A 23,161-nucleotide genomic window follows, 5' to 3' on the forward strand; every position below is an offset into this window, starting at 1 on the left:
ATAGGCGAAACCCTACTGGATTAAGTTCAAGGTCAGGGATAGATTTTACACCATCTTAAGATCTTTGTTTTGATATGTTATGACATAGAAACCTTTCAATTTTGAAAAAAAAAAACTCACAGCATCCTACTAGAACAAGGAACTGTTTAACCTCTACAAGATGTGGGATTCTCAGTGCCAAGAATGGAACAAAGATTGGGACATGAAATGTGTTGGAAAATGACCTAGTTACTATGACGTCGGTGCTACTTAAGTTGAGCACCCGATTGACACGAGGCAAACCTGGGAACGGGCGGTGTTTTGCGGGTTTGTTGAGGCGACGTCATAGTAACGGCAGCTTGGTTTAGACCTTCACACGGCCAAAAGTCATCATGAGACATTACTACATTTTAGTGTTGTGGAGACAAGTTTGTTGAGGGGACGTCATAGTAACGACGCCAGCAACATTTAGACCTCTCACACCCCAAAACATACCCATGTCTTCATTACAGTTCAGAATGCTACTGTACCTTTGTTTGCACTAGCTAAGCCCATTGGCAAGCAAATGAATTAATGTTCTTATAAAGGCACACTATAAGATATGTCCTTTAAGCTAGTGTGTTACGCTGAAGTTATACCGGCGGCTATGCAGATACAGATACGTCAATAATACAGAGATGGTCTCCAAAATACAACTGGCCATTGCCATTGGCCTTGGTCCTTTGCCCTTAAGTGTATAGCGGGTAAAGAACATACCACGATACTGCATGCTTTAATTGCACACACTTAGCAATAGTGGTAGGTACGTGCCGTAAAATCTCCAAACTCTTCCATTAAAAACTCATTGCCTGCACGATCCAGACCCGGTAACTGTTTATAGAGACGGAGGTGTCATTTAAGGTGAACGTCCTGCAGGCCTATTAACAAGACATGAGTACAGAGGGTTGGTCTATATGTATCGTATGTATGACTAATTAGAACAATAAAAAAAACAAAGGAGGTAAGGAGCAAAGAGTAAATAATAGTACATCGAGTGAACTTGATAACGTATACGGTATACCGGTACAATGAGTCAAATCAAAGGAGACATAAGTAATAACTAATAAAATTCATCATAATATAAAAGTCAACCTTTGCATAAGTAAGCGGAGGTGTTACTAGGGGTGAACCCCCTGACGGTCAATTGACGCGCCAAAAGGAGCAAAGTGGTTAATGCCGATCAATACCCTTTACATGGCAACACTGTCCTATGCCACAAAGTCTTAAACACAGATTTTAGTGTTGATCATCATGATCATCCTAGAAGTGGTGAATAGCTGTGTCTTATCCCGTCATGCGGCGAAACCCTACCCGATTAAGTTCAAGGTCAGGAATAGATTTTACACCATCTTAAAGGTCTTTGTTTTGATATGTTATGACATTTTATTTTGAAAAAACTCACAGCATCCTACTAGAACAAGGAACTGTGTAACTTCGCAAAGGGGTGGGATTCTCAGTGCCAAGAATGGAAGAAAGATTGGGACTTAAATATGTTGGAAAATGACCTAGTAACTTTGACGTAGGTGCTACTTAAGGTGAACGCCCGACCGCCCTAATGACATGGCATGAGTACAGAGGGTCGGAAAGTTTATATCGTATCCAGAACCGTGCCTAGTTAGATGTTTGCATGGGTAAGGGTCACAATTCTTTATAGTCTCCGCGAATCCATAACCGTACCTGTCTAGCTCAATGTCTGAATAGATCAGGTTAGTATCAGGCACGGTTCTAGATAGTCTCTATGTATCTGAGACGTAGATTTGCCGCAGGCACAGTTCTGGATACCGGTGGACTGTGCCCCTCAGTAGGACGTCATGAAGGCAAAGCCACTTGACTCCAGCGGCGCGTGGCGCAAACTCTCCAAACACGTGCATTACCAGCTACACGGACTCGGTAACTTCGGCACGAGGCAAACCTGGGAACGGGCGGTGTTTTGCGGGTTTGTTGAGGCGACGTCATAGTAACGGCAGCTTGGTTTAGACCTTCACACGGCCAAAAGTCATCATGAGACATTACTACATTTTAGTGTTGTGGAGACAAGTTTGTTGAGGGGACGTCATAGTAACGACGCCAGCAACATTTAGACCTCTCACACCCCAAAACATACCCATGTCTTCACTACCTTTTAGAATGCTACTGTACCTTTGCTTACACAAAAGCATACTATAAGATATGTCCTTTAAGTTACGCTGAAGTTATACCGGCGGCTATGCAGATACAGATACGTCAATAATACAGAGATGGTCTCCAAAATACAACTGGCCATTGCCATTGGCCTTGGTCCTTTGCCCTTAAGTGTATAGCGGGTAAAGAACATACCACGATACTGCATGCTTTAATTGCACACACTTAGCAATAGTGGTAGGTACGTGCCGTAAAATCTCCAAACTCTTCCATTAAAAACTCATTGCCTGCACGAACCAGACCCGGTAACTGTTTATAGAGACGCAAGTGCTACTTAAGGTGAACGTCCTGCAGGCCTATTAACAAGACATGAGTACAGAGGGTTGGTCTATATGTATCGTATATATGACTAATTAGAACAAAAAAAGGAGGTAAGTAGCAAAGAGTAAATAATAGTACATCGAGTGAACCTGATAACGTACATGGTACAGCGAGTCAAATCAAAGGAGACATAAGCAATAACTAATAAACCTCATCATAATATAAAAGTCGACCTTTGCATGAACCAGACCTGGTAAGCGGCGGTGTTACTAGGGGTGAACGCCCTGACGTTCAATTGACGCGCCAAAAGGAACAAAGTGTTTAATGCCGATCAATACCCTTTACATGGCAACACGGTCCTGTGCCACAAAGTCTTAAACACAGATTTTAGTGTTGTGTATCATGATCATCGTAGAAGCGGTGAATAGCAGTGTCTTAACCCATAGGCGAAACCCTACTGGATTAAGTTCAAGGTCAGGGATAGATTTTACACCATCTTAAGATCTTTGTTTTGATATGTTATGACATAGAAACCTTTCATTTTGAAAAAAAAAACTCACAGCATCCTACTAGAACAAGGAACTGTTTAACCTCTACAAGATGTGGGATTCTCAGTGCCAAGAATGGAACAAAGATTGGGACATAAAATGTGTTGGAAAATGACCTAGTTACTATGACGTCGGTGCTACTTAAGTTGAGCACCCGATTGACACGAGGCAAACCTGGGAACGGGCGGTGTTTTGCGGGTTTGTTGAGGCGACGTCATAGTAACGGCAGCTTGGTTTAGACCTTCACACGGCCAAAAGTCATCATGAGACATTACTACATTTTAGTGTTGTGGAGACGGGTTTGTTGTGGGGACGTCATAGTAACGACGCCAGCAACATTTAGACCTCTCACACCCCAAAACATACCCATGTCTTCATTACAGTTCAGAATGCTACTGTACCTTTGTTTGCACTAGGTAACCCCTTGGTCGAAGCAAATGATTTAATGTTCTTATAAAAGCATACTATACGATATGTCCTTTAAGCTAGTGTGTTACGCTGAAGTTATACCGGCGGCTATGCAGATACAGATACGTCAATAATACAGAGATGGTCTCCAAAATACAACTGGCCATTGCCATTGGCCTTGGTCCTTTGCCCTTAAGTGTATAGCGGGTAAAGAACATACCACGATACTGCATGCTTTAATTGCACACACTTAGCAATAGTGGTAGGTACGTGCCGTAAAATCTCAAATATTCTTCCATTAAAAACTCATAACCAGCACGAACCAGACCCGGCAACTGTTTATAGAGACGGAGGTGTCATTTAAGGTGAACGTCCTGCAGGCCTATTAACAAGACATGAGTACAGAGGGTTGGTCTATATGTATCGTATGTATGACTAATTAGAACAAAACAAAGGAGGTAAGTAGCAAAGAGTAAATAATAGTACATCTAGTGAACCTGATAACGAACACGGTACAGCGACTCAAATTAAAGGAAGTATAACCAATAACTAATAAAAGTCAATATAAAAGTCGACCTTTGCATGAGTAAGCGGCGGTGTTACTAGGGGTGAACGCCCTGTCGGTCAATTGACGTGCCAAAAGGAGCAAAGTGCTTATTGCCGATCAATACCCTTTACATGGCAGCATTGCCGGGCACCACAAAGTCTTAAACACAGATTTTAGTGTTGATCATCATGATCATCGTAGAAGCGGTGAATAGTATTACCTGAAACCATAGAACGAAACCCTGGTCCACTTCGTTCAACGTCAGGGATAGATTTTTTATATTGTGCATTTTCTTGAAAAGGTCTTTGTTTTGATTACAATATCAATTTTATTTTGATCATCTTGCGCCTAATGTTGATAGATTTGGGTGTCAAATACTAATGGTATGGATCACCGTAGGACTTATTTCTGATAGAAAATACAATACAAAATTGCACCATAAGATCGGCTTAGAGATCATAATCTATACATGTAACCAAGTACACGTGGCTTTACCCAAACCCGAGGATCATAAGACTTTTAATCCATTTCGTCGGTTCTCTCATAATAATTTATGAGTTTTAGAATTTTATAAAATTAAGATTGCACAAAATCTGGGGTATAAATGCATAAGCACTACGACTACATAGACCCACGTCTTTCGCACGATTAGCGTGACCCGGCTTACTGTATACCACCCGCCCATCGAAACGCTGGTACGCAGGTCGCTGGGAAGAGAGCAACGGGAGCGTCTATGACGTCATTACTTCCTTGCAGTACCCTGGGAACGGGACTAACCGGAAGGCATTCCGTGTTCGGCGAAACCAAGAAAAACGCTTTAAGAGGGGCCTGTAAGGGGGTTTATATTTTCGATGAAACTAACCCGGAAGTAAGTTTTACTAGAGGGTCTGGATGGGGCATTCGGCGTTCTGGATTCGATGAAAATTCCCTATGGTGTTACGCAAATAGAATCATTACGACAATGCCAATGATTTATTTTCATATACTTTGTTAATGTCTCTAAACTTTCCTCACCGAAATTTTAGAATTGGTTGCGACGTTGGTAACGAAAAGATTTTGACATTGGTGATTTTTTTTGTATATTCAGTTCTTCCTATAGTGACGTCCCAGTCAACCATTGCAAGGTTTTGAGTCTTTCGGTAGGTAGCAGCTAAGAACGTGGGGGCTGTAGCCTGGTTACCAAACCTATTATAGCTCGGACCGGAGTCCTACATCCTATCCAAAAAATAGCGGAGGGGCTGTAGGACTGGGAAGCCTTATAATATGGTTTGGTAACCAGGCTATGGGGGCTGTGAAGGCAATAAGAACCATTACACAAGGACAGGAAGATGGTTTGAATAAAGTAAGGTGTATTCAATCATTTATTTCCGCGGTATTATACCCAGGGTAGCCTACTTCTGTGGTGTAACAACTGCTTTACACTGGAGCCCTGGGGCATACATAACACAACGTACCATGCAAGCAGTTACTCTCCAAGCAGAGGTTGGTGGGGGAAGATCGTCACCGTTTTATATATGCCTCGTTTTTTTTTTGTCGCCCCCAACCAACCTCTGCTTGGAGAGTAGCAAGCAGTCTCCAGTACACTAACAGTAGGCCCTGGGCCTAGCCTTGTATCCAGTCTTACGTGATTGCGGCTGTTGGGTTGAGGAAAACCCGCCCCTACCACGTAAGACTGGATACCAGGCTACCCCGGACCACAAATAACAATAGCAACGTTGGCAGTCGGAGAATGATTAACTTGCCCGGTGAGTTTGGCCACAATAAAGTCCATTTACCCGAGACGCAATGTTACCCTTACCCCAGATCCCTCTCCGGGGCTCCTGGCAAATTATTAATCCTTAGGCTACTTTTCCCGACTTCTACCGTATCAGTGAGCCCTTTAAAGGCCTTCAAAACCCTTGTCCTGCGGAGCCCATCTATATAGCGTCCCGTATATCAATATATGTGCGATTTAGGGGTATTTCTCGAACGCATCACATCGCAGCAAAACGCAACGAATGCGGAAGTAACTGTAGACGCCACTACAGGGCAAAGAAAGTCTGGATTTCGTGAGTTGAAAATATTGACACAAATTGACACTGTAAAATATGCCAGCAGAACAAGGGTTAATGGGAAGGCCTGTTGGAGGCTAAATCAGTACGTATTTTTGTTAGCAGTTCGACCACGATTCTCAATATGCTCGGCACGAAGCGGAATGTTAGAAAGTACAATGCGGTTGCGTCATAGCTCGTTTTTTACTCTTAGATAGCCACAAAACCAGTCCCTGATTTTCGACCTGGAGATTTTTGTTCTCACCTGACGTCACATGCCCTGACGTCAGTGCAGCGCCCCCTACCCATCCATGGGGGCGTGGCACCCTAGGAACGATTACCATTAAGTAATCGAGGTTATTAATATTACTGAGGCACTATGAGTTTGCAGTACATGTACACCTAGCCTTCTGTACGGACTTTTCTAGAGGCCTGCATCTGTTTCAATGAGCGCTCGGAGGACTGTATGTATGTATCGGAGGGATAGCTAAGCTTAGCGGTCGATACAGGTACATTTCTGTACCCCCAGACAGCTCTACCATTGACAAGAAACCACCACGCAGATAGAAACACACGCATACCGCTAGATAAGTCTGCACAGGAGGCTAATGTACATACCACGGTCGGTACCAATACGTCGGCTTTTGGAGGGGGTGAGGGGTTGGCAGAATGACAATACATTTCGGTATAGCATTGAGTATGATATATCACAACAATACATGTATAGCTTTCTATGTTCTTTTGTTAACGTTAACCGGTAAGCCATGAACAATTGTTACCACTACGGTGCCTTTCCTGGTCCGCAGAAATAAGAGCCACCCAAATACAGTGAATATAGTTTAAAAGTTGACGTTTTTGCACCTAAAATCGTCGAGAAAACGCCGGTACGGCTGTAGCCCTCCCCACACTGGCGAAACTGCGCTAGAGATACAGCTGGGGCCTGCTGCACACGTGACGTTCTCCCTACTGAATAATTAAATTTGCGTGTCTGCGTATCTCTGCCCTATTGCGTCACAATTGTCCGCCATATTGCGTCACAATGGACTTGGAGTTTTTCAAATTAAACTACAGGTCGGAGATCTCATGTCTTCGTCAGAGGGACATTGTTCTAGATAAACGAACATTTTTTAATACTAGAAATCAATTTGGTCTAGAGTACAAAAGAATCTCAGTACTACTTCTTTTTATACCTCGAAAGGGTTTGACACAGATTTACAGATGCACTGTCACTTAGGCCCCCCTAAGCTATTTTATTTTGGACTGTTACTGGAAAAAATGTTACCAAAAATTTTGCTTCTGTATTATGATCAGAGTGTCACGACATTGACGCAAAATGTAATGAGAAGATGTGATGAAAGGAAAGAATCAGAACAGGGAGAGATTTATTGCTGTTTGCGTTTGTTGTTACACTATGTTCTTTTATGTACATCCATAGAAACCTAATGCTAACCTAGGTGCTGTATTGGCTTTAAAAGCTAACAATGTTAGCTTTTAAAGCCAATACAAAATATAACTTATATTTTTGTCTTAAGTGTACTCGGTGTAACATGCAGCAAATGTAATTAGTGTTAATATGTTGTATTTTGTTGTTTTTAGCATGTTGACTCTTTATCTTTTCCTTGTTAGTAACAAGGAAAAGATAAAGAGTCAACATGCTAAAAACAACAAAATACAACATATTAACACTAATTACATTTGCTGCATGTTACACCGAGTACACTTAAGACAAAAATATAAGTTATATTTTGTATTGGCTTTAAATAATAAGTAAAAGGGGATTATCTTTCAAAGTAAAAAGCAACAGGAATAACAGGGACTAATAAACAAACAGTTTTGCTATTATCATAGTCTTCCTGTGAACTTCCTACACTGCTATCATCACATCCAACCTGTAGGCTTTCTCGCCTCCATGTAGTGTCTTTGTACATCTTGTACAAAAAGGTTCTCAGATTGTGCATCAAATTGTCTCATAACTTGTGGTGCTAAACAGCAAGCCAGTTTTCAGTTCTTATGGGTTTCTCCTGTGCGAGTCCGCATGTGAGTCTTCCGATCATTCAGCCGACTGAACTGCCTGTCGCTCTCCTCACATCTGTAGGATTTCTCTCCAGTATGAGTTCGCATGTGAGTCTTCAGACTACCCAGCTGACTGAACTGCCTGCCACACTCCTCACACAAGTAGGGTTTCTCCCCAGTGTGAGTCCGCATGTGAATCTTTAGATGACCTAGCCGACTGAACTGCCTTCTGCACTCCCCACATGTGTACGGTTTCTCACCAGTGTGAGTCCGCATGTGAGTCTTCAGATCATCCAGCCGACTGAACTGCCTACTGCATTCCCCACACCTGTAGGGTTTCTCACCAGTGTGAGCCCGGATGTGTGTCTTCAGATTACCCAGCCGACTAAATGGCCAGCCGCATTCCCCACACCTGTAGGGTTTGTCCCCTGTGTGGGTCTGCATGTGTTTCTTTAGATTTCCGAGCTCAATAAATTGTCTGCTGCATTCCTCACACCTGTAGGGTTTCTCACCAGTGTGAGTTCGCATGCGTATCTTCATACTACCCAGCTGACTGAACTGCTTGCCACACTCCTCACACATGTAGGGTTTCTCCCCAGTGTGAGTCCGCATGTGTCTCTTCAGACTACCTTGCTGACTGAACTGCCTGCCGCACTCCTCACACTTGTAGGGTTTCTCTCCTGTGTGAGTTAGCATGTGTGTCCTAAGAATGCTAAGACAATTAAACTGCTTGCCACACTCCTCACACCTTCACACCTTCACACCTTTGTCCTGCCTACCAGTTTCCTCTCCAGACTGCTCACAGCTTTCTCCTTGCCAGATTAAAACATAGTTAGCAGAACCCCCTGCTGATCCTTGTTGCCTGGTGGAAACAGTGTTGACAGAACCCCCTGCTGATCCTCTTTGCCAGGTGGAAACGGTGTTGGCAGAAACCCTTTTTGACCCTCTTTGCCAGGTGGAAACGGTGTTGGCAGATTCCTCTGCTGATCCTCTCATGACGTCATCTAAATCTTCTATGCTGTCTGTTGTTGCCATGTCAACGAGAGCTGGATCAACCTCTGTAAAAAATTAAACAAGTGAAAACATCTCAACATTCTGAAAAATGTACAGTTGAGTAGTAGTATACTATAGCAATGTACTACTGTATAGTAATCATGGGCGTATAAACAAATGCTCATTTTCAGTAAAAGTTATTAAGGCCACAGCAAGTAAATCTTATGGATGACATCCTCCACAGACTCCAAATCTAATGCGAGCGTTGGAATAAAAAACAAGGCGGGTCAAAATAACAAGAATTCCTACATTTTCAAATTTTGACATCATAAACCTTGTGGTGATACCTATATTGTGCTAATTTTACTGCCAACTATTACATCATCCATTTCTCACTGAAACAACTTTGAAAAAAGTTTTTAATACTTTTACAAATGGTTTTGATTCAGTGGGAACATCACATATATACACAGCCATCATCAAATATACATGTAAAAGGCAGAAAATACATCACTGCTCAAAGACAAAACATTAAGTCGGGGCCTTGTCTTGTCTCCTCTCTTAATATTTATCTGGCATACCTGCCATCCACGATCTGGCATGGCAACAGACATCTTTGCCTAATCTCCAAGCAGATGCCTTTCTGTGGCAAAAAGACAGTATCAAATTGACCAGGGCGGGCAGTATCCATTAGCCAGAGACCGGCGGTGGTTGGTGGGGGTAGCGAAAAAGAAAAAACGGCCATATATAAAAAAGGTAACGATTATTCCCCCACAACCTCTGCTTGGAGAGTAATCTTTACCCATTTTCACTATGTTGACCACTGTCAGAAGGAAATAATTTTTTTGTCCAAAATCAGGCGAAAATTAATGCACGTACTGATGTCATCCATAGAAATTGAAAAACTGAAGCTGGGTAAATAGTGAGCTGTATTTGCTGTATGTTGTTACTGATGCTATGCAGGGTCTTTGAATTTGAGAGTAAAATTGCAACAGTTAGTGAACTGTCCCATGGCTTTTATACTTTTCATGCAAGGCCTAAGGGCGTATTGTTGACGTGCAACTGCCAATGATACCAAAGTGCCATAAGTTGAAGTCAAGAGATGTTTCTAGTCTAATTCCCTGTGTTTCGCTATGAGATTCAAAGTTCATCACACCCTAAGCACCCCCATGAAACTCCTTCCTCTTCGCCCCCGCCGTTCTGCTTCGCCCCCGCCCCGTTCTGCTTCGCCCCCGCAAAAAATCTGCTTCGCCCCCGTCGTTCCTCTACGCCCCCGGCGCAATTCTGCTTTGCCCCCGTCCTTCTGCTTAGCCCCCAATGGCGGCACAGCTCACAGTCGACACGAAAATCGTCTGCAAAATAACAATAAAGGCTGTGCCGCCAAATTTAAAGTAGCCCATGCTCCGGCAAACATTCTGGACCACCTTTCTGCCAAGTGGCGTTGCACAAATCCTTCCCATTCAAAAGTTTACCCCTACCTCACGGCCCGTCAGTGGTTCTTACGTTTATAAGTACTGGCGTTTATAAGTACAGCCGTGAGTGAAATTTCCCGCCAGTACTTATAAACGTAAGAACTTCGGTGGCTAATGGACACTCCTCTGGCCAATGGATACTGTCTTGCCACCGAAAGATCTGCTTGGAGATTACATGGAATCTAGATAGTGAGAAAAATAATTTGGGTGTGGCTCGCGTTTGGGTTTACAGTATACTAAGTATCAGCCTAGTCTAAGATTTACGCTTTCCTCATCACCAACACCAGAATACCTTCATAACAGTGAATTCTGTTTTCGGTTCGTCAAATTGCACACTGTAATACCAGAATATTTTTGCTAATTTTTAATGCGATACACAACATAATCTCGTAACCCCCTACCGGTCCTCACACTGTTTACGTTATCAACTTTTAAGCGGCAGCTCCTAACTTCGATATTTTAGAGCCAAGCTTAAGCATTCAGCCGTAGAATCTAGAAATTTGTCAGATAATTCCACATCCACACTACTCCATTGCTTTCCGTAGCTGCACCGAAACAAGGAGCTTCAAATGTTTGAATCTCATTGCCTGAACAAGAGTTCCACGATCTCATACCTTCGCCAAATGATGTTAACCCTTGTGGTTGACAAATTATACAATTTTAATCATTGATTTTGTAAATAAGAGCCCCATTTGCATGGATTATATCAGCTGATCATATTCTCCACCCAATAATGACAGCCTTATCTTAACAAAAATGCTATTATAGCACTTCCTCATAAATTATGCAAATTAGGCCATGATTTGAATAAATTATGTTTGTTGATGTTCACCTTCACTTAACTTCCAAATGTGGCAAGTATGAAATTCCCAGCATTTACAACCATGAAATAATAAAAATTTGCCATTTATTATGCAAATTAGGTCCTCATTCACATAATCTATATCCTCAGATGTTTTTTCTCGTTCTCACAAGTGATGTCACAAGTGTTTCATAGTTCTATTATCGAACAAAGCAGATTTATAGAATTTCCTCATTAATTATGCAAATTAGCTTCTGATTTGCATAACTGTCATCTTATCATGTCAAGCATCACTTCAACTACCTACATACCAAAAATCACGACAATCCGTCAACCGGTTCTTGAATTATCCTCCTTCGAAAAATTTTCAACAAATGCTCCTGCAGTTCCAGAACAAGCCGCTAGGGGACCCAAACTCATGTCACTTCTTCCCTATCCCAAGAGCTATCTGCCATCCAAAATTCGTGACCCTAGCATGTCTAGATCACGAGATATCAAAACCGGAAGTTCTGCTGCAGTACCTAGGAAAGCCGTCAGGGGGCCCAAAATCTAATCATTTCTAGGTCTCATGAAGACCTACCCACCTACCAAGTTTCATTCCAATCCATCCACTGCTTCTCGAGTTATCTTGCTAAACCACACACACACACACACAAACACACCCACACACAGACAAACGCTACTGAAAACATAACCTTCTTGGCGAAGGTAATTATAAACGGCACGGCCCAGATCACACGCACACTGGCCCAAACGCACGCCGCCACACAAATATCATGAACCGTTGTTTGCCAACTCTACAAACCCCTGAATACCAACTACATGCCGACTTTTCCTACCTGGAAGTTAGTTGATACACATTCGGGCCGAGTCGCCTGTTGAATCGCTGCAAAACTCCTCCAAAGACGGAAAACTGCTCAAGATGCCGCGTCCTTGTGGGACAGGAAGGCGCGATGCCGTGACCCGGAAGTACTACCCAGCCGGGATGGGGTTAGGAGGTCAAGTCTCGCTACCTGATTACCCAACAAGTGTGAACGGTTGTCTAACTAAGGGAAAACAATTACGTCATGTTCTTTGAGCATGTATCTTTAACAATGTTTCCGAAAATAAATTCAGCTACATAAAGGAAGTATCAAGTAAGAATTTACTAGAAAAAATGTCTCCTTCAGGATCATTTTTTGTGATTAGATACACGAAATTGATTTGTTCTGGCCCTACACCACGTGACCCAACCTCACGTGACGGCCTCTTTATTTTTATTTTGGCTCCCACAGCCACGTTTTTTTGTTCGCTCTTCAAAAAATCATCGTTTTCTCCTCATGGAGCAGCATTGGGGCTTCAAGAAGCCGCGTAGGCGATGTTCAGTATGCCGAAGACCTGTCAAGGGACACATCGGTCCGTGTGGACCCGGGAATTGTTTTCTCGAGATATATTTTCATGTAATCTTCATAAAAGGACCCTGATACCTTCAATCTAAAATTAATATCCTCTAAAAAATACAAGACATTGAATGGAAACTAGTCAATAGATATAATTTAGTAAACAGAAATTATGGGTACACACCTTGTCAAGAAAACCTTTACAGGGCAACGAAACTAGTATATTCATCAAAACCTAACTCAAGTGAACAATCACTTCCCGATGTTAGTTACTGATTATGTACATTGTTAATCGATACCATCAAGGTTAATGCGATACAAATAACAACAAACTATTATGTAAGGCTTTACCCAACCGAACAACAATGTAAATATAGACCTAAGAGAATAATACCGTAAGTGCTGTACAACATTTTAAAACGAATTAAAGAAAAAACAAAGGTTTTAGTATTGACTACATGTTAGTAAACTTCTTTTAGAACTACATATTTTGTAACGGCTTTACAAATACATATATTTGTGTAAACTAAGATAAAGAGTCAACATGCTAAAAATTACTAAACAAAATAAACTGTAAATCCTTGGATCATCAATTTTCGAGTTGGATCTCTCGTAATATTCATTCTATCATGACTAAGGACACTGTGTTAATATATCATGTATAACTAGAGGGATGTTTGCAAAAGAAAGGGATTGTCGAAATAAACAAGGAGATTAACTAAACCAACCATTTTTGATGACTTGATAGTGAACTCTTTACCGATATACTTTCTTACTTCCATGCACATGACTCATGAGTTTCCACCAAAGAGATTTTCAAATTGTGGCGCTAAACAGCACACCACGGTCCTCACTCCTGTAGGTTTTTTTTTCTCTATGTGAGTCCGCAAGTGGCTCTTCAGATGATCTGGACGACTAAACTGCCTGCCGCACTCCTCACATCTGTAGGGTTTCTCCCCTGTGTGTATCTGAATGTGTTTTTTCAGATTACCCAGCCGACTAAACTGCCTGCCGCACTCCCCACACATGTAGGGTTTCTCCCCGGTGTGAGTCCGCATGTGATTCTGTAGACTACCCAGCTGACTAAACTGTCTGCCGCACTCCTCACATATGTAGGGTTTCTCTCCTGTATGAGTCCGCATGTGAGTCTTCACCCAGATCACTGAAGTGCTTGCCGCACTCTTCACATCTGTAGGGTTTTTCTCCTGTGTGAGTCCGCATGTGAGTCTTCAGATTACCCAGCTGACTAAACTGCCCGCTGCACTCCTCACACCTGTAGGGTTTCTCCCCAGTGTGAGTCAGCATGTGAGACTTTAGATGATCCAACCGACTAAACTGCCTTCCACACTCCTCACACCTGTAGGGTTTCTCCCCAGTGTGAGTCAGCATGTGAGACTTTAGATGATCCAACCGACTAAACTGCCTTCCACACTCCTCACACCTGTAGGGTTTCTCACCGGTGTGAGTTCGGATGTGCTTCTTCATATCACTCAGTTTACTGAACTGCCTGCCGCACTCCTCACAACTGTACGGTTTTTCTCCTGTGTGAGTCCGCATGTGAGTGTTCAGATTACACAGCTGACTGAACTGCCTGCCACAATCCTCACACCTGTAGGGTTTCTCTCCAGTGTGAGTCCGCATGTGAGTCTTCAGATCACCCAGCCGACTGAACTGCTTGCCACACTCCTCACACCTGTAGGGTTTCTCTCTAGTGTGAGTCCGAATGTGGGTCTTTAGATGACCAAGCGAACTGAACTGGCCGCCACACTCCTCACACCTGTAGGGTTTCTCCCCTGTGTGAGTCCGCATGTGAGTCTTCAGATGACCCAGCCGACTGAACTGCCTGCTGCACTCCTCACACCTGTAGGGTTTCTCACCTGTGTGGGTCTGAATGTGTCTCTTCACATCACCCAGCCGACTGAACTGCCTACCGCACTCCTCACACCTGTAGGGTTTCTCACCAGTGTGAGTACGCATGTGAATCTTCAGATCACTAAGATACCTGAACTGCTTGGCACACTCCTCACATCTGAACACTTTCACACCTTTGTCCTGCCTCCCGGTTCCAGACTCCTCACAGCTTTCTCCTTGCCAGGTGGAGATGGTGTTGGAAGAACCCCCTGCTCGATCCTCCTTGCCAGGTGGAAACGGTGTTGGCCGAACCCCCTGCTGATCCTCCTTGCCAGGTGGAAACGGCGTCGGCAGAACCCCCTGCTGATCCTCCTTGCCAGTTGGAAACGGTGTCGGCAGAACCCCCTGCTGATCCTCCTTGCCAGGTTGAAGCGGTGTCGGCAGAACCCCCTGCTGATCCTCCTTGCGAGGAGGAAACGGTGTTGGCAGAACCCCCTGCTAATCCTCTCATAACGTCATCCAAACCTTCCATGCTGCCTGTTGTTGCCATGTCTACGAGAGCTGGATCAACCTCTGTAAAAAAAAAATCAAACAATGTATAAGCATGCTGCAATATGTATTAGTTGTGTAGTACTTCATAATATATTATATAGTTGAGTAGAAGTACAATATTGCCTTAGTTCAGATTGTACATAGGGCATGTAAACAAATGCCTAGGATCATCTGTACAATTTACTTAAACAAATAGCAAAACTAAAACCGTAAATCAAAATACAGGCTAACAGTGAGCTGTCTTTGCTGTATGTATGTTACTGATACTATGCAGGGTCTTTGAGAGTAACATTGCATCAGTTAGTAACTGCCCCTTGGCCTACATACTTTTCTTGCAATGGATGTGGGCTTCGACTTATTTTTGACGTGCTTGTAGGCGTTCGTTTTGAATATTTTTGCCACCCATACTTCAGGCGTGTATGGATACTCAACTGCCAATAATACTGTCGTGTCAATTTGATATATAGCAAATGTTTTTCTCTGTTTCGCTAAGAGATTCAAAGTTCACCACACCCTCCCATCATTAATGAACCGTCCCGATGTTTTCACACTCTCCCGTCTGGCGTCAGGGCGGAATGGAATCCAGATGTGAGAATTTGTCGGGACTCGCGTAGGGGTTTACAGTATACTCAAGATTAGCTTAGTCTTAGATTTACACTTTCCTCATCACCAACACAAGAATCCCTTCATAACAGTGAATATCCTTTTCAGTCTGTAAAATTGCCCACTGGATTGCGAGAATATTTTTGCTAATCTTAAATGCGACACACAACACAATCTCGTAACCCCCTACCGACCCTCACTCTCTGTTTACGTTATCAAATTCCAGGCAGTAGCTGCTAACTTCCATAAACATTGTAATTTGAGAGCCAAACATTCCAACGGACAATCTAGAAATTTCTCTGACAATTCCACATCCACACTACGACAATTCTTCGCACAGCTGCACTGAAACAAGGATATTTGAAGCTCCTTGACTGAATTATAAACAGCACGACCCAGATCACACGTAGAACGGCCCAAACCCACGCCGCCACACAAATAGTACGAACCGTTGTTTGCCAACTCTACAAACACGGCACAAAATCCCTAGTTTTCGTGTGAGAAATTGCCGCACACTTTCCCGGATATTTTAGGTTTCCGGTAGAACCCGGGGGTTTCCGACCTGCACACGAAACGTGTCCAGTCCCGTACATGTCCTGTACACTCCCGGAAATGAACCACTTTTTGTGTGCAGGTCGTGTACTGGACGTTATATGCCCGGACACGATCCCTGTACATCCCCGTACACGGCAGGAAATGGCCGTGCACCGCTCCGTGCGTTGCTGGAATATGCATAATTTAGCGGCAATTATCACCTAATTATTCTCCACACCGCAGCGGAAATTCGCCGTGTACGGGTCGGACATGCCGGTACTACACCCCCCCCCGGCCAAAACCCGCCCCGCTCTCGGGACCGGTTGCTCCCGTTCCCGGGACCCGTTGCTCCCATTCCCGGGGCCCTGCTGTTCCCGTTCTCGGGACCCCACTGCACCCACTACGGGGACCCCCCTTCCTGCTCCCGGGGCTTCGCTGCCCGGCTCCCGAGAAATCGCTTCCCCCGCTCCCGGGACACATTTCGATGTTTTAGGAACACATTTCATTCATAAAAAAAAGGAATACATGTTTATACTTCATTCATCGTTTTATTGGTATAAACAGGATCGCCATTTACAGACTGACAAAAATAACGCTCTATGTATAGTGTATACACGTTATGCACTATGCTAACACTATACAATAATGTAACCTGGTACTTTACAAAAATGTGTAGCCGAAACATAGAAACAATAGCTTTTTCCCGAACTAGCCTTCCAGGGACTAGACTTTTAAAATCGTTGGACCCGGTGTAAACTCAGAAATTACTAGTAATTAACAGATTTCTCTAACTTTAAAAAGTAAACTAACATTACATCTCATCACAGTCACCTCCAAATAGAAGTCCATTTTAGCAAAAAATGTCAAAAAGTAACTAATACTGACATATCATCAGGTTAAAAGAGGAAAATAGCCCTTAGATCATGAAAGTGAATGGCGCTTACATAAACAGTCAAAAGACTAAATTTTCAATAAACAAAGAAGGCCTCAAACAAAGTTCTTCAAAATACATGTACGTGTAGCAAAAACATAATGGCAGACCTAACATGAAGTTAAATGAGGCTTGGCAGAAAACAATATCACGTCATTACAAAAAAAGATCATTTGCTCAGAAATTAATTACATGAACACGTATTCAATTTACAATGTCGTTAAAGACAAGCTGTCGGTTTCGTAAAGTTTGCGTTGTCGCCTCTACAAAATGAGGCTTAGTTGTAGATTGAAGGCCAGGAGGTATGCCCCCCCCCCCTTGCTTCAGGGGACCATAGGGAAATGTTTTCATCCTGGAAGGACAAACTGCCCCATGTCTGTCTGCGGGATGGCGTGGTGTTGGTGTCGGTTGTGATCGCAGTCAGGCCGGAGCGGCGTGCTGGGCGCGGGGTGCACCCCGGGCGGGAGTGCAGCGGGGCCGGCCTGGGTCGTCGGAGCCTGCCGGGCGCTTTAACACAGCACCCCTCGCCTTTAGATCTGAGCCTGGGTGTGCAGTCTGCCTGTTTGCCTCCAGCCTGGCCTGCAGGACATGGAAAAACGAAAATACTAAGTCAAAAGTACGAAGGCATTTTTGAATTTCATTTGAAGTTACGTGTACATGTACTAGACGTTTTATAAACAAGCCTGGCAAAGATGCGGACGTCTGTATGGACACATTTCGAGGAGAAGTCATTTATCATTTTTAACGAATGTTTTTAACGTCAGACAGCAACAATTTTGTCCAGATGAAAAGGCTCCATTCATCAAGCATCAACGTCTACTTGTTTCTTTTCATTGTAATCATGGGAACAATACAAACACAACATTTCCCTCGGTAATGAAAACAATTCAAATTGTCAAGAGCCTTGTCGGCCTTCGTATGCAAAGATATACATTTGCATAGACTCACCCTCTTCTGTGTGACTGCAGTCGCTTTTCTTTCTTTCTTTTCTGAGCTCTCGACAGCCTGGCGATAAAGTTTCTTCAAATCGTCTCAAAGTATCCCAAATCCGCGCCTGAAAAAAGTACATATGTTCTGAGCAACATACAAACTATATCGATGTACTTCTAAGTAGAAATAATAAACCATGTTATTAATCAGTAAAAAAATAGTGTACACTTCTTGCCAAAATAAATATTTCTGCCGTAGGCACAACTTAGCCACGGTTTTTAAACAACATGTTTAAGATATATGTAACGATAGTGCCGTATATATAATAGTATCCTTGTTTTAGCTTACCCTTCCTCCTGTCGGTTTGCTGGTTCGTTGCGGTGTTGTCCTTTCAATGTAGTAGAGTCATTTCTTCCGTTGCGAAAACGAAGTAACGGAATGTTTGACGCCATTTTAGTTCAGGAACATACTAGTAATCTTTGCAAGCCGAGACAAACGTGTTTTGAAAAAGCAAACCGTCGTTGTGACAAAGCAAGATTTAAACGACCCACCAAAACAAAGCATCGCGTCTCTTATTGGCTGGTCCCGGCGAGAGCGAGGTAGGATTGGTCGTCAGTCATATAATCACGTGATCGCGTTCAATACTACAACCATCTTGTTTTTATATTATAGGTTTTAAGTTAAATCGCCTGTGCAGTCTGAACACTTGGATGATAGGATGTTTCTGATTGTGTGAATGTATTTATTTCAAGGCAGACAAATGATCTTCATAATTCTAATTCGTCATGATTACATGGCTTTATTCGTTCTAGAATTACACAACTTGTAGCTCACTAAGTGAAATAAAACCGCACTTCAACTCCAACATAACCTTACTCTTTGTAAATGTATCCAAAATCCACAATTAATGTCATGAGGGTTGACTTGTTTTGCTGGATTTCAGTATTTTACCAGGCGTGGGGACGCTGTGAGTTCTCCCTTTGTTTACACAAAGGCTATTCACATAAACGGACGCCATGTCAGACACATCGCAATACACATCGACCGAACTACAATGTAAAGCTTGCATATTATTACCCATACATGTACCTAAAAATCATAACAAACTGATCAGGTCATGTTAGTTCAAACCCCTTTAGTCAAGCGTTTGATTACATCATGGTAATGAACCTCACGGATAAACTATTATTTCCAAATAAAAATTCAGATTTAGACCGGAGTGTAGATTTAGGTCATTTTGACCGAGTAGGTCATATAACCCCAGCGACGGGGCGCCCTACGCTCAAATGTGCTTTGTCGTATGGACGACATCACGATAAATCAAGCCAAGGACGCATAGGTTCAAATGTTGTATTAACAATCCTTGATCATTCTATATCTAATTTGCTTAGATTAAAGTGCTGGCAACTTTGGTTCAAGTAATTATCACCAGAAACATGAATACACGCAGTACCTAATTACCCCTTATTGTTAGCCACTCCCCAACACACGCCAAGTGTGCGGGGCGTAAATTTCCGTGCACGTGCACGGCCAGCACGAATCCGGGAGTGTAAGGAAATATCCGGGGCCGTACACGCGGAGCCCGGAAATCCATGGACGCGACCAGGACACGGCGAATTTCACGGGCGTGTGCGGGACTGGAAACTCTTGGAAACGTGGTTTTTCATACAGTGAAACCTCTGAATACCAACTACATGCCGACTTTTCCTACCTGGAAGTTAGTTGATACACAGTCCGGGCCGAGTCGCCTGTTGAATCACTGCAAAACTCCTCCAAAAACGGAAAACTGCTCAAGATGCCGCGTCCCTGCGGGACAGGAAGTCGCGATGCCGTGACCCCGGTCAGAGGTCAAGTCTTGTTACTTGATTACCCAACAAATGTACACGGGCCTTGCAGCAAAGGCTGGTAGTTGGGAATAATTTGTGACAGAAAAAAAGCCACTAGAACTCACCGGCCTGTGTTTTAGGTCACAAAAAATATGTATTGACAAGGTAATCTACCTTCTAGACTGTCAATTTAGTTCAAAATATCATGATTCTACATTAAATGGTTACCCAACAAATGTACACGGGCCTAAGGCAAGGGCCAGTTTCGGGCTTGCTCATAAAAATAAAATTATCTGTGACAGAAAACTAGTAGTTTTAAAACCTCCAATTAACGTTTGCTAGAATTTTTTATTTATTTTTATTCCATGTACATTGGGTTTTCGTGCGTTTTTTTGTGTGAGTTTTACTAGGCATATCTACACTAAAAGTAGGCCCAGTGCACTTGCCCTTTTGGCTACCTGCTTCGCCCTGATGACTTTGAGAAATTGACAGGTGACAGCAAGAATAAAGGGAAGAGTTCAAAACAACAAAGTTTTAAACCGACTCAGTAAAATGTACAATTCACATAGAGTACACGCGCCAATAACTTGAATAAGATTTATTTTCATGTAATCTTCACAAGACCTTGATACCTTTTATCTCTAAATGATTGATTATCTTCTGAAAAAGCACTTAGTTGAAAGAAGTCAAACAATAATTCAGTAAAATCAGAAAGATTCAGAAAATATGGGCACAAACTGGGTCAAATAAGGAAATCCAAATAAGAACATCCCTACAAACCTAACGCTAACTCAAGTGTACAATCACTTCCCGATGTTAGGTACTGATTATGTACATCGTCTAATCGATACCATCAAAATTGATGCGATAAAACTAACAAAACAATCAAGTACGACTAACCTAACCTAACAATAATGTAAGAAAAGTACCTAAGAGAACAACACAGTAAGTGCTGTAACAGAATTAAGATTACATGCAAAAAAAAAGGTTCCAGCTTTTACTAAATGTTAGTTAACTTCTCGCAAAAATGTTATATTTTTAACAGCGTAAACCGTAAACATATATATGTCAACTAACAACGAAAGGATAAAGAGTCAACATACTACAATTAATTAACACAACAAAATACATCTAATTTTCTAGTTGAATCGTTGGCTTTTCATTCTACAATGACTACGGAGACTGCAATATATCACGTATAACAGAAGGGGTGTTCCTAAAACAAAGGGATTATATATGCCTAAGCAACTGTAATTTAAGAAATGAAATATATATATAACGTTTAAGTAAAGGTATGTATACAATCTTAAGGGATTATTCCCCTTAAAAGTAGGAATAGAAGCGATTAACTAAACCAATCAATTTGCTATTACTGATATCATACTAAAGATAGTCTTCTAGTGCACTTCCTATACTGCTATCATCACATCGAACCTGTAGGCTTTCTCGCCTCCATGCAGTGTCTTTGGCACATCTTACACAAAAAAGGTTCTCAGATTGTGCGTCAAGCCGTCTTAAGTATATAACTTGTGGCCCTAAACAGCGTCCAAGTCTTCACTCCTGTTGGGTTTCTCCTCTGTGGATGTGCTTGTGTCTCTTAAGACTACCCAGCTGACTGAACTGCCTGCCGCACTCCTCACACATGTAGGGTTTCTCACCAGTGTGAGCCCGTATGTGTTTCTTCAGATGACCCAGCTGACTAAACTGCCTGCAACACTTCTTCTTCTTCTTCTTCCGGTAATGTCCAACTGCCGATACCGGCAATAATTGACATGTCTCGGGTCGAAGGTCACCAGCGTGACTGAGTCTAGGCCGGACTGGACACCCTCGAGACAAAGGTGGCCAAAGACGGGGATTTGACAGTGTCTGTGGGCAGGGCGTTCCAATCGCGGATAGTGCGAGGAAGAAAGGAATAGTGTTTGTAGTTCGTGCGGCAAGTTATGTCCTGGAGCTGTTGACAGTGTGGCCTCTCCGGCTTCTCCTGCTGCCAGACACGGGCTTCAAGGCGTCGCATCTCACACATGCAAGGTCATGCTGGATCTTGTACATCATGGCGAGTCTGGTGGTACGGCGGCGGCCTTGGAGAGAAGCCCACTGTAACTCATCCAACATGTCAGAGACACTAGAGGTGTTTCGGTGTCTGTTCAGAACGAAGCGTGCTGCCCTTCGTTGGATTTTCTCAATCTTATTTGTGTCAGCGTCGGTGTAGGGGTCCCATACACAACAGGCATACTCCACAATTGGGCGGACCAAGGCTTTATATGCAAGCTCTTTGGTTTTGGTGGAGCACACTCTAAGATTTCGCCTTAAGAAGCCCAATGTCCTGTTTGCCTTGGAGTATGTATTGTCGATGTGTATGCGCCAGGAAAGGTCTGTCTGAAGCGTAACACCCAGGTACTTGGTAGAGGATACTCGTGCTAGTGTGTGACCATGGAGGGTGTAGCTGGGATTTGCGATCGGTGGTTTTCTAGCTCTCGTCAGGGGTAGCTGGTAACACTTGTCTGGGTGAAAGGACATGTCCCACTCCCTCTCCCAGTCCTCCAGCTTGTTGACATCCTCTTGAAGCTTTGGGGGGTCTTTGGGAGAGGTGATCAGCCGGTACACAGCGGTGTCGTCCGCGAAAAGTCGGGAGGGGGACGAGATCCTCTGCGGTAGATCGTTAATGTACACGATGAAGAGACTTGGACCTATCACCGTGCCCTGTGGGACGCCCGATCGCACACTCACGTAGCTTGACTGGGTGCCGCTGACTACCACAGCCTGCCGGCGGTCGCTAAGGAAGCTTCCTATCCACCTGTTTGTGTTGCCGCGAATCCCGTATTAATCCAACTTGTGCACAAGTAGACTATGGTTTACGAGGTCGAACGCTTTCGCGAAATCCATAATGATTACGTCAGTCGTAACACCGTTCTCCATTGCTGAAAAGACCTCTTCTGTGAATTCAAGGAGTTGGGTCTCGCAGGAACGGTGTTTGCGAAAGCCATGTTGCTGTGTAGACAGGATGTTGTTTGATTCCAAGTGGTGCATGATGGAACTAACTAGGACATGTTCAAGGATTTTAGCGGGAACGCTGGTGAGGGAGATGGGGCGGTAGTTTGATGCCTTGTAGCTGAGCCCACTGCTGTCTGCAGACGGACTATGTTGGTCACTAGGGGTTGGAGATCTCTGGCGTTTTCCGCTATGTCGTCTGCAAAGTCAAGGTCGGCAAACTTTGTCTCTGGAACCCACTTTACCCCCGGCCCTTTTCTCCTGTTGCTTCCCAAGTACCCAGTCGATAGCCAC

General features: G+C 43.3%; 1 protein-coding gene across 1 annotated transcript in view; it reads right to left on the minus strand.

Moving 5' to 3' along the window:
- The window catches only part of LOC109471660 (gastrula zinc finger protein XlCGF57.1-like), a gene marked incomplete at its 3' end in the record, with an annotated part of 92,047 nt that extends 72,173 nt beyond the window's left edge, over window positions 1-19,874 (minus strand). The window contains exons 1-4 of the mRNA XM_019770997.1: window positions 19,765-19,874; window positions 14,951-15,076; window positions 14,110-14,736; window positions 8,419-8,686 (exon numbers count right to left, since the gene is read on the minus strand). Coding sequence (XP_019626556.1) covers window positions 8,419-8,686; window positions 14,110-14,736; window positions 14,951-15,053 — 998 coding nt within the window. The remainder of the gene's footprint in view (window positions 1-8,418; window positions 8,687-14,109; window positions 14,737-14,950; window positions 15,077-19,764) is intronic.
- Window positions 19,875-23,161: the final 3,287 nt, after the last annotated feature.

The sequence above is a fragment of the Branchiostoma belcheri genome, unplaced genomic scaffold, assembly GCF_001625305.1.
Source record: "Branchiostoma belcheri isolate BF01 breed outbred unplaced genomic scaffold, Haploidv18h27 scaffold252, whole genome shotgun sequence".
In the NCBI taxonomy this organism is placed as follows: domain Eukaryota; kingdom Metazoa; phylum Chordata; class Leptocardii; order Amphioxiformes; family Branchiostomatidae; genus Branchiostoma; species Branchiostoma belcheri.